This window comes from Camelina sativa, chromosome 18, assembly GCF_000633955.1.
Source record: "Camelina sativa cultivar DH55 chromosome 18, Cs, whole genome shotgun sequence".
In the NCBI taxonomy this organism is placed as follows: domain Eukaryota; kingdom Viridiplantae; phylum Streptophyta; class Magnoliopsida; order Brassicales; family Brassicaceae; genus Camelina; species Camelina sativa.
The window spans coordinates 11,278,849-11,290,572 of NC_025702.1; the positions used below are offsets into that span (position 1 = coordinate 11,278,849).

Consider the following 11,724-nt stretch of genomic DNA (forward strand, 5'->3'; position numbering starts at 1 on the left):
TTTCCTTCACTAGATCTGAATAGGCGTCGTTGGCTGGAAGACTGCATCTATTAGACGTGACAGTGAATTGCCTAAGGTAATTTGACTCTTACTGGATTACTTCATTGGTTTCAGAATTTTGATATGATGGGTCTCTCTAACAAATGAATAATTTCTTGTTTACCCAGTGGGAAGATTCTCTGAATGATAAGTATCCTCATATTGTTTACGAAGAGCTCTGTAAGGCATGTGATGTTGAGGACATACCAGAAGGCGAAAATCACTCAGACGACATAGAAGGTTAGCTTGCACTTGATGATATACTGACCGTTTAGGCGTTTATTAGTTTTGTTGTAGATATTATTGCTCACTTCCCTTTTTTCTATTTCTAATTTCTATGCCTTAGATCTCATTAGCTGCTAGAAAGATTAGTGTTTATTACAAACAATTTATATGTTGGTCTACCAGTTGTAGTGCTTCTGCTTTCTTATTTTAATAAACAGCATGGTGTATTTAAGACATAATTCCTTGTCGATTTTGCAGAAGAAATTATCAAAGGTCTGTCCTCTGTATCATGGGAAAAAGTTGATGTTAGCTTTCACAGTTGCAGGCAGAGGTTCGCTGCCCATAATGTTATACAGGTCACTCTCTCCTGTCATCCCTCACGTGTCCTAAGATATAACATTTGTTTATCCTCCTTGCTAAGGGTTTTAATTGCATCTTTTCGTGACAGTTATCTTTCTGTTGTTATTAAGCATGAACAATATCGTAGTGTTAATTCATTCTGATAGGATGAATTTCACATACTTTCTAGTCTAATAGCCTGTGTTATGCCATTTACAGGTTAAAAATGAAGATATGCATATAGAAGGAGCAGATGTCATAGAGCATATCATCGATCATTTCCATGCCTAAATCAGTAAAACTTTCATCACCCAAGAGTCTAGGACAAGATACCTAAGGACTCAAGTTTCATAGTAAAGCAACAGTTTTCCAGTCGGACGAGATATGTCACGTAGTTGTTTACACTATAAAAATCATCTCATTTTCTCTGTGATTGCTCAGGTAGCAAGATGTCGATTATGACCAATGTATTTGATACATGGTTTAGCAGCAAAGGAAAGCTTGTTCAGTTCAATTGTATCATGTATTATATTATGCAAGGAAAGTATAATTTCTGGAAGTTGTGTGCCTGTATATTTGTTCTATTTAGAAGAACCTACTGAGTTGGCGGTGTCACTTAATAATCAAAGTCTTAAACAGTCAGGGTGCAGCACTAAAATGCAATCAATACTCTCTCATATCCAGTATTCCCCTTTGTTTGTTCCCTTTGATTTAGTGACTTGGAATGATCAAGATACTCTTGTTTTGTTGTATGATGTGAACATGTTACGACCTTTAGCATCACGTACATCTGGAAGCCGAAGCTCAGGTGGAGCAGGTGACAAACAGATGGCTTAGGGTTTTTTATTAATCGTACTGAATTTTTGTGTCTTGGGCAGTCTGTATCTCTGCATTATGGACATTGATAATGATCTGACAAATACAGGTATGTAGGTTCAAGACCTCCTTAAGTTGTTGCCTTATTTCCTTTTGTATTTCTTCAGTATAATGTAAATATTCATTCTTATGTAATATTTCCACTTCAGATGTCCAACAGAGAATGAGAGGATTTGGGATCTGAATGGAACTTGGTTGTTGATCGAAAATCCACTATTTGATGTTTTGCAGCATGTTTTTTGCTTGGTTAAAAATGGTTTCATTGTAGAAGATGAAAATTCCGGTAGAACCAAAGTAGTTTTCCTGTCTCTATAGGACCCTTCCATTGGCCATGGAAACGTCTGTGTGTAGTCAGTCTATGTACTATACAAGCTCAGATCTTCCGAAATGTAGATATTTTATCTTTTGGTTCTCTTGAAGGTAGGTCCAGCTTTTCTTAGAGTCGTTTTGTAAGAATTTACTTCAGCATCATCAGTAACCAATGGGTTCAGTTATTAACAAGCTGCCATCTAGTTTGTTAAATGATGCAATTATTTGTTCTATGGTGAAATTTATAGGGTTGAAGCAATGTGCATCTGTTTATGGGTGTCTACTGTCTGCACTATTAGATGGCGACCGAAGTCCTGGATGTTTGGCCATCATATTGTTGAAAGGATTCATTACCATGATCTTGTAAGTTTGAGCTTCCTCTTTGTTCTATAAGAAATCAATCATCCTCTTGAGTTCTTAAAGGATTGGTAGAAAGAATTGCATTTAAGAAGAATGAATGAATATAGTAAATCAATTACGATCAACGAATCTAGAAGCTAGTTCACTACTTGAGGAATCTTGAATACAACCCTTGAGATTAACAAGCTCTATATATTATCATCTTTGAATGTTTTGCTTGTGATAGTAATCCAAAGTTGCTGATGTCACCTAATGTTCCCAATTTGATCCAGAAGCTCACGTAAGCACGAGTTGAGGGTATCCAAGAGATGGGTAAGGAGATAACGGAGGCACGGTGAATATTGTCATCTCCTTACTGTCTTCTCCGTCCCAAAACCCCATCCAACTTGACGGCGTTAACGGACAAGCCTCAGCCTGAGCCTGAACTTCTGCTTCTTCTCTCTTCACAGCTTTATGGATACACAGGTTACTTCCATGGCTTTCATCCTCCATTACTTGTCTCTTCCTCTTTGCCTTTAAAAATACAGTCTTATTATTGTTGTTGTTGTCTTCTAAGTCCTTGTACTTGCCTGCTTCGAGTGGAAAGTTAAGAATGGCTTTACTTCCTCGTAGTTTAAAAGCAGCCTTGTCGTAGCCTCTTGCAGCTTCCATGGCTGTGTCAAAAGTCCCTAACCAGACACGAACACCTTTCTTGTTTGGGTCTCTGATCTCAGCTGCAAACTTACCCCACGGTCTTCGCCTCACGCCTCTGTAATGCCTTTGATCATCCCCTTGAGCCACTGGTGCAGTAGTAGGAACTGCAATGGTGGCAAGAGGTGGCTTGCGTTGGCTTAGAGAGGAGGTGGTGCTGTGGTGGATGTTGGAGACAAAGTTCTCTAAGGAAGGGAAATCAGTAAGAAGGTGTTGGGCTATGAGATCTAAAGCTGATTGGTCTTGTTGTTGATGTGTAGATGCCATAGATGATGTTGGAGTCTCTTTCTATTTGATCGTTGTTTCGATTGTGGATTTTGGTTTATGAGATTGCAGGGTTATATAAAATTGGGAAGTGAGAGGTTTCGTAGTTAGCTTCTTCGTTGGATAGAGGAAGGATTCTTTTCAATTATTTTGACTTGTTTAGTTCTAGTGTTGGTTTTTGAGTGTGGCAAGTGGGCTTTAAATATTATAACTGTAAGATAAGAAAGGTGGGATTTTGTGGATTTTTCTTTATCAGTGAGGGGCCATCATCATCAAGCTAGTGTCTATTTCCAGGTTTCTTCATATCCAATACACACATTTTAAAATTGTTTTTATTAGAGAATTTTGAAAGAAAAATTGACACTTTTTTAAACTTAAGGGGGTAAAGTATAATTATATTTTGGAAAGATGGATGCAGGAGTGGCTGTCGGCTTGCCTGTTTTAGTCAATTTCTCGACGTTTGTTGGTTCAGGTCTTCCTTAAATTGTTGACTCATTGTCTTTGTACTATACTTCAGTTCAATGTTTGTATTCATTCTTTAGTATAACGTGTGTATGCAGTATATTTATTTTTATGTGATATTTCAACTTCTGAATACCAACATGGTTTGATATTGTGTAGCATGTTTTCAGCTTAGTTAAATGGTTTCAATGTATATTGTAAGGATATGAACATTCCGGTGGTTCCAAAGTAGTTTTCTTGTCTTTGTAGGGATTTTTGTCCATGGAATTCTCTGTGTGTAGTCAATTCTGTCTATATGAGATCAGTTCTTCAAAACGTAGATATCTTATCATTTGGTTTTCTTGAAGGTAGGTCCAGCTTCCCTTGGAGTCGGTTTGTAAGAAATAAGAATTTGTTTCACTGTCATCAATAACCAGTTGGTCAGTCGTTATCAAACTATATCTTGGCATCTACTTTATTACCTGATGAGATTTTTTTGTTCTATGGTGAAATTTATAGGGTTGAAGCAAAGTGCATATGTTTGTGGGTTTCTGCCCTATTAGACAGAGCGACCAAAGTCTTGGAGGCCATCGTTTTGTTCGAAGGGGTCATTAGTAGGTCTTGTAAGTTCGAACTTACTCTTTTGTTTTCGTTTAAGGAAAAGGAAGACATGCTATAGAAAATTAATTAAACTTTTGTGCTCGTTTAAGGAAAGGTAGAAAGATTCGCATTTAAGAAGAATGAATGAATATAGAAAAGCATTGTTTTTTTTACAATCAGCTAATCTTAGAAGCTTTTAACACAATCTAAAGTTGCTAATGTCACCTAATGTTAAGATATTTCCAGATTTGATCCTCGGACGTTTACGTAACCACTAGTGAAGAGTATCCAAGAGATGGATAAGGAGATAAAGGAGGCACGGAGAATATTCCCATCTCTTTACTGTCTGCTTTGTCCCAAAACCCCATCCAACTTGACGGTGTTAATGGACAAGCATCAGCCTGAGCCTGAACTTCTTCCCTCTTCACAGCTTTATGGCTGCTCAGGTGGCTTTCGTCCCCTGTTACTTGTCTCTTCCTCTTTTCTTTCAAAGACACAGTCCTCTTGTTGTTGTCTCCTAAGTCCTCGTGCTTGCCTGCTTCGAGTGGGAAGTTAAGAATAGCTTTGCTTCCTCGTAGTTTAAAAGCAGCTTTGTCATAACCTCTTGCAGCTTCTATGGCTGAGTCAAAAGTCCCTAACCAAACACGAACACCTTTCTTGCTAGGGTCTCTGATCTCAGCCGCATACTTACCCCACAGTCGTCTCCTGACGCCTCTGTAATGCCTTTGCTCCTCCTCCTCTTGAGCCACCGGTGCAGTAGTAGGAACTGCAATGGTAGCAAGAGGTGGCTTGCGTTGGCTTAGGGTACTTGAGGTGGTGGAGTGGTAGATGGTGGAGACAAAGGTCTCTAAGGAAGGGAAATCGGTAAGGAGGTGTTGGGTTATGAGATCTAAACCTGATTGGTGTTGTTCTAATTGTTGTTGTTGTTGTTGTTGATGTGAAGAAGCCATAGATGATGCTGGAGTCTTATTTGTGTTTTCGATTGTGGTTTTGAATGTGGGTTTTTAGTTTTTGTGATTGGAGGTTATATAGAGGTGGGAAGTGAGAGGTTTCGTAGTGAGCTTCTTGTGTTGGAGAGAGGAAGGATCCTTTTTCAAGATTTTGACTTGTGTGGTTCTTTTGTTGTTTTGGAGTGTGGCAAGTGGACTCTCTAAATTATTATTTTAAGATAAAGAAAGGATTTGAGGCTTTGTCTTTTTGTTGTGGAGGGGCCATATCAATTATGAAGCTAGTGTCGGCTTCCAGGTTTTTTTTTTCATATCTAAGATACAAATTAATTATTAAAGAGAAGTTTTGAATAAAAATTTGACACTTTTTTATATACTTTTATGGGTAATTTATATTTTGGAGAAGTTGGATGCACGAATGTGTTTGTCCTCCACTTGCCTGTTTTAGACAAATATGGCTGCCTTGGATTCTCTCGTCTGGGCACACTGGATTATATGATTTGCTGGTTGTAGACTTGTAGTAGCTCTTTTGGCCGAATTATTTGAAACTTATTATTTTGTTTAATTGTTTGAACTTTGAAATTATTCTGAGTTTGGTTACTTGATTTCTGTGTCTTTCACGGCTAAGCAATATAGTATAGTTATTATATAGAGCAACTTGCCTATTTTGGACAACGAAATGTTTGAAATTCCTTCATGCACATTCATGGTCAAGATTTGTAACTTCCGTCCATTTAATTATGAGTCCCCACGTACAAAGGGTTTTATGAGGTTTGGCTTCATAGCATTTCACGTATGGGTATGGGTTAGGTTAATCATACAACGAACAAAGAACTCCAAATATTCTTGTTGGCAAATAAAAAAAGAAGGAGATACTAGTTCCGATTGAATATGTATTCTGAGAAACACCTCTGAAAGAAATGTAAGAAGCAAAAGAGTGTTGTTGGTTGGAAAACATTGACTTATATGAAAGTATGGACGGGGTGCGCATCACATACAGATTAATCGTATATAGTTTCAAAATATTGTGAGCATATATATACATACAGTAATAAGTTTAAAAATTTAACAAATATGAATATCTAATAATTTGATACCTCGAAGACTAGGTCGCCGAGAGAATTGGATAACAATGTCCAAATATGACAACAATCCCTATACGAAGGATCATCCAGAGTGTTTCTTCCCATTAATGTGAGAACCATACGTCCACTAGATACCATCTCTTCAGAACGCATTTTAAGAAATGTCGTAAAATCTCTCTGGAATTGATTCAAGTAAGCCTGGTATACACTTAGGGGACTTGAACTTGTTATGTATGCATTCATCTTGTTTTTCTCCAGTCCGTCGGGAACCTTACAAGTTTTCGATACCATTGTTTTAGTTTTAAGGACGTTTAAATGTCTTTAGGTGAATAAAATATAGAGGAAGTTTATAGAAGCCTTAGAGAGGAAATGAACACTATAAATCGAATGTACCAAATGGAGACTCTTTCGAGGAAAGAGCCTTGAGTGAAAGGAACCAGGGAATCCAGAAACGAAGCATGATCCCTCGCTTCTGAGCTTCTTGTTGAAGAAAGTTATGAACTTGAAAGTTGTGTTGAAGTCGTTACCAGGGAGATCGTTCAGACGACATTCTATCTCAGGCGGATATTGGTTCTGTTCTCGACATAACACATTGATTGTGTTAACGATCTCACTCATTGCCATAAACGTGTTTTGCCCTGAAGAACACCCCAAATCAGCTACTTTAATGCACGTGGGAAAGTCCAAGTTTGTCACCATTTCCTTTGTGTTTCTAATCAAGATCGGCTTGATCATTGATAAAACCCTTCTCTGAAATAAATTAACAATAAAAGAGAAATGAGTATAGGCTCTAAGGTTTTAGGTTTAGGGTTTAGGGTTTAGGGTTTAGGGTTTAGGGTTTAGGGTCCTTTTTACTTTAGAACTTCTTGACACAATTGTGTAATGAGTTCTTTTGGTGCAATATTAACGTAATGAGTTCTTTTGGTGCTTCTAACCAACGATATATATATGAAAGTGATCATTTGAAGTAAAGAAGATGAAAGAACCGGAATAAGAGAGTTGGCAGCGTAGCTTTTGTCTCCATCTCCACCATTCATACACAGAGCACTCACAAAGGGATATTTATTACCACTCTCTTCATCATAGTCATTACTTTCACTCTTACACCTGCGTCATATGAAATAATAATAATATATATAGATACATCTATCTATGTCAAATAAACATACACATATATAATATGCAGTTTGAAAATGTATAATGTATTAGAGAGAAATACCTCAAGGAAGGATTGGTGTGGATGAATTTTGAATCCACTGCTCTCACTATTATGTTATCTGAAGAAATTAAATCAAAGATGATGGCTATTAAACCTTATGTTGTTTAAAAAGTTGACAACTTCGCACACTTTATTTATAGAAGGGGAGCATGATGCAATATGTATCTCAAATGTTGATATATGGTTCTGGACCTTCTTCTGGTCTTCTGGCTCCTTCGTGGAGTATTCATTGAAATATTAATTGTGAAAACAGGCATGTTCTAATTGTTGGATATATATGTTTTGTTCCATATGAATGTTTTCTCTGCAAACAAGACCTAACTATTTCATTAATTTTCTCCGTACGAGTCAATTTTGAATGAGAGATGAAGATCCAAATTAAAGTGGACAGTGTCTGGAAAGCTTATAGAACTTGTAATTTAAATTCAATATTAAAATGCGGTAAACTCCATTTGCATAAATTCAGATAAATCTAAAAGTTTCTAGAGATTGCGTCAAAAATATTTTCGTAATTACTTATTATGAACCTTTAAACATTGACTTTGGAATCATGTAATGGTTGTTACAATACACAATTCCACATTCAATTTCATCCCATCTGGCAATATGGATGGATTTATATAATAATTTAAATAAATAGGACAGAAATTGTCAAGAAATATCTCGAGAGTAGAATTATGATCAGGGTTTTTGTAAGAATATATGATTTCATCAGTTTTTGTAAGAATTAGTTGGTTTGGCCTAATGGATATTGATTCCAAACATACTTTTCTTTGCTCATATAGAGTGGTGTTTCAAGACCATATATGCAACCAGGACCGATTGTAACGTCTATGTTCCGGTCCAATTGTGTTATATTTCAATAATTAACAAAACGGCCAAAACGTACGTGTCTCAAAGCAGACCATCCTCTACTCTCATTTACACATGCAACGGCTGCATGAAAACACTCTCGACACGTGGTTCACGTCTCAAGCGACCCCACCAGCTCTCTCGCTCATCTCCTTTCATATATCTTATAGCTTTCTCGCTGCTAGTTACTACTCCAAATACATTACGATTTCTCTTTGTTAATTTTCTTTTGCTTTTTTTTGTTTTGGAACGATCGTAAAAAGAATCAATGGCGGACCAAACAAGAACACATCACGAGATGATAAGCCGAGACAGTACCCAAGCCCATCCGAAGGCGAGGCAGATGGTGAAGGCAGCAACCGCGGTCACAGCCGGAGGGTCACTACTAGTCCTCTCCGGCCTAACACTCGCCGGAACAGTGATTGCACTCACAGTAGCTACTCCGTTGCTCGTCATCTTTAGCCCCGTCTTGGTTCCGGCAGTAATCACCGTCACTCTCATCATCACTGGATTCCTCGCCTCCGGTGGCTTTGGCATAGCCGCCATTACCGCTTTCTCTTGGCTCTACAGGTATAATCTACACTGATACACAAAATGTGACCTACGCTTCAAACCTAGCTTACTCTGCACGGTATATTCATTGTATGTATAAAGAATTTAAATATTGGAGAATATGGTGAATGTATTTAGGCACATGACGGGGTCAGGATCTGAGAGGATAGATAATGCTCGGATGAAGGTGGGGAGCAGAGCGCAGGATACCAAGTTTGGGCAACACAACATTGGAGTCCACCAACAACAAGCACAACATGCTTCTTAAAAATTTGAAGGATTAAAAACTATTTCCACATTTACATTTGTCATTCATTGTTTGATCTCGTCTTGTGTTTTTTTTTTTTTCCAACGTTTGTGTTGAAATGTGTGACAATAACATGCAATGTATGCTGTAATCCCTTTTTTGTAGTTTTAACTTTTGTTGTGTGAGAGTCAGAGTATAATGTTTTGATCCTTAAAAGTTAAATGTTTTGTTATATAGAGAGTATGGTGTTATATACGTCGACTTCATCTGGTCAAATATTAGGTAAGGTTATATATGTAGTCTATTCATGATGAGACATCTTCATATCATGGAGGTTATATTGGGAAATGAAAAATACTTATAAATAAGATGATTATACAAAATTAACGCAGAACCTGAATCATTGCATTAACACTATAGTATAGCAAAAATTACTAATTATGGAGTTTGACCAAGGCTAATCAAATTGTCACAGAATATATTAATAGTGACTTGTCAAAAAATACTTATATCATTACAGTTTTATACATAGCCCATATATACACAATTACAAATGTCATGGAGTTAGATCCTTAGATGCCCAATCTTTGAAAGCTACATGCCATTGTTAACAGTAATATTCATTTGCTACCAAACTAGTGAAGCTTAATCAAGCATTTATATGAGCGGTTAAAATGCTTAATTCAAAACATACCATTTTTAGTCTTCAAAATCTGTCACATCATCATCTACTTTCATCTTCACTGTTCCAAAACTTTATTCTATGATTGTGAATTATATGTGGCGAAGTCATTAAGGACAGTAGCAACTAGCAAAGAGAGAAAGATCTCCCAAGTTTTTTCTGTGTTTGGCATCTATAAAAACATAAGCACAGCATAAATTTCACAAATGATAATTGTAATCTCCTTTTCCGCAAAGCTTAAATCTTTATTCATGAGCATTTCTTCTATATGAAAGCTATGATGAGGTTGAACTCCTTCGACAAAAGATATTTTGTGTTTTACAATTTCACTGGTTAGTGGTTACACTGACTACAAGTCACCAACTTAGATCTCCTTCAACCGATACAATTCATTTGTTGTGCTAACCTTATATTTGTCTCGACTCAAAAGACCCGGAAAAAGATGGAAAACTAAAACGACCTGTAAAATACAAGATTATACATGCTGAAACGCAGAGAAGTAGTAGTAAGTACTGTTTGCCTTTTGTAAAAGATCTTGAGCATTAGTAAGTCAATTAAAGTACCAATGCAATCAGATGCTCCATTCCAGTTATCTTATTGACGACTTTCATAGTGTTTTCATGATCATCTAGATGCTAACAACCAGCATATCCTCCTCTTTGTGTATGTTTCATTGGCTGGATATAAAAACTTATAAAAAGAGAGCAATAAATGAAAGATTGATTCGCAAAGCGCCACAGCTTCCTCTATTTCATTCAAGTCACAGGGGCTTGCTCTCCAAAGGAGTGAATGAGAAATTGCCTGAGAATATGGACTCTTTATCTGTGCATTACAAAACAGAACCATATAAGACAAGGCTTGTCTATTCGAGTGCAAGTGCGAGAAACAGAATTGAGGTATGCCAACTAAAGCTTCTCAGTTTACAAAAAAAACAAAAATTGATTTGTATGTTGCAATTGATAGAGCACTATAAGAGAATGGGAGGCTAGTGTATGCACCTGTTAAAGATAAAGAACCAAGTTCTCTCCGGACATATCTTGCCATTGCCTGAAACATAAAAGCAATCAAAACTTTAACACATAGCCTAAACTTGTATGTCAGTGCGTGCGTATTGGTGAGAGAGATAGAGTGGAGAAAAGCATGCCTGTGCTGCTTTTAAATCCGTGTTATCAGGTGTTGTTGTTCCATCATCAGAAAATACGTTCCTACAATCCAATTCCATCAGACGATCTGTGAAAAATCTTTCATCTATAGCTGCCACAATATATACATTCAACCCGGACAATTTTCCTTTTCCAGTGTAATTTTCGGCGAGTTCAATGCATGGACCACAACATTATTGAAGCTTTACCTCCACAATTTGATTTGTAGTTCATTTGGTTTAGCTTCTGGAAGTAACGCGGCGTCATAGGCAACAACATTTCCATAAAATATCCGCTCCAACTCCTTCATCCACTTGGCCAACAGCAAGTTAACCTGCAATTTCAAGAAAGATCAAAGACCATCTTAATTATAAGGAATCTACAGAGAATAAGATTTATGTAGAAAACAAAAGCATAGGTGTAGCACGTACCCCAGCTTTAGATACCCTGAGTTCCACATCATGATTATAGATCTCATAGACATATTGACCAAGGTCAACACCTTCCTGTCCATCTTCCTTCAGGCGGCGTAAAACAAGCCACATATGAAGGACAAGCAGCGAAAATGTAATTTTAAATGTTTTCTCCAAGTTGAAAACTGCAGCAAAGACAATCACCAGATTATATAAACAACAATCTATTTGCAAATCAAAATTTAAACAAAACATATCTCCAGTGTCCTGTTGTACCATCATAGATTGCTGGTTTGTCAACTTGTGCAATGATCCGCTTGTAGATCACGTTTGCCCCACGGATAGACATGCTCTGTTTGCTATAGAACATCATCATCTTAAGTATGAAACGACGGATCCCAGCATAGTCTGGTTCATCAATTCTGAGAGGAGAGTCTTTGGG

At 37.1% G+C, this 11,724-nt stretch overlaps 4 protein-coding genes and 1 long non-coding RNA gene across 5 annotated transcripts in view; 2 read left to right on the plus strand and 3 right to left on the minus strand.

Annotated features, from left to right (window-relative positions):
- LOC104761119 lies at positions 1-622 on the plus strand. The gene is made up of 3 exons (XR_763085.2): positions 1-76; positions 168-279; positions 523-622. It is a non-coding gene; the product is annotated as an uncharacterized LOC104761119 (long non-coding RNA).
- On the minus strand, positions 2,214-4,044 carry LOC104761118 (ethylene-responsive transcription factor ERF105-like). Its single transcript, XM_010484152.2, has one exon. The coding sequence runs from the start codon at positions 3,103-3,105 to the stop codon at positions 2,425-2,427; it is 681 nt and encodes a 226-aa protein (XP_010482454.1). The 5' UTR covers positions 3,106-4,044; the 3' UTR covers positions 2,214-2,424.
- On the minus strand, positions 4,248-5,366 carry LOC104761117 (ethylene-responsive transcription factor ERF105-like). The gene has a single exon (XM_010484151.2). It carries the CDS (start codon positions 5,091-5,093, stop codon positions 4,407-4,409), a length of 687 nt encoding a protein of 228 aa, XP_010482453.1. The 5' UTR covers positions 5,094-5,366; the 3' UTR covers positions 4,248-4,406.
- LOC104761120 (oleosin 14.9 kDa-like) lies at positions 8,415-9,300 on the plus strand. Its single transcript, XM_010484153.2, has 2 exons — positions 8,415-8,816; positions 8,937-9,300. The coding sequence occupies exons 1-2, from the start codon at positions 8,515-8,517 to the stop codon at positions 9,064-9,066; spliced, it is 432 nt and encodes a 143-aa protein (XP_010482455.1). The 5' UTR covers positions 8,415-8,514; the 3' UTR covers positions 9,067-9,300.
- The window catches only part of LOC104763364 (ubiquinol-cytochrome-c reductase complex assembly factor 1-like), a 2,233-nt gene continuing 790 nt past the window's right edge, over positions 10,282-11,724 (minus strand). The window contains exons 2-7 of the mRNA XM_010486744.1: positions 11,559-11,721; positions 11,301-11,467; positions 11,079-11,203; positions 10,872-10,932; positions 10,726-10,774; positions 10,282-10,549 (exon numbers count right to left, since the gene is read on the minus strand). Of these exons, the coding sequence (XP_010485046.1) occupies positions 10,488-10,549; positions 10,726-10,774; positions 10,872-10,932; positions 11,079-11,203; positions 11,301-11,467; positions 11,559-11,721 (627 nt within the window). The 3' untranslated portion in view covers positions 10,282-10,487. The remainder of the gene's footprint in view (positions 10,550-10,725; positions 10,775-10,871; positions 10,933-11,078; positions 11,204-11,300; positions 11,468-11,558; positions 11,722-11,724) is intronic.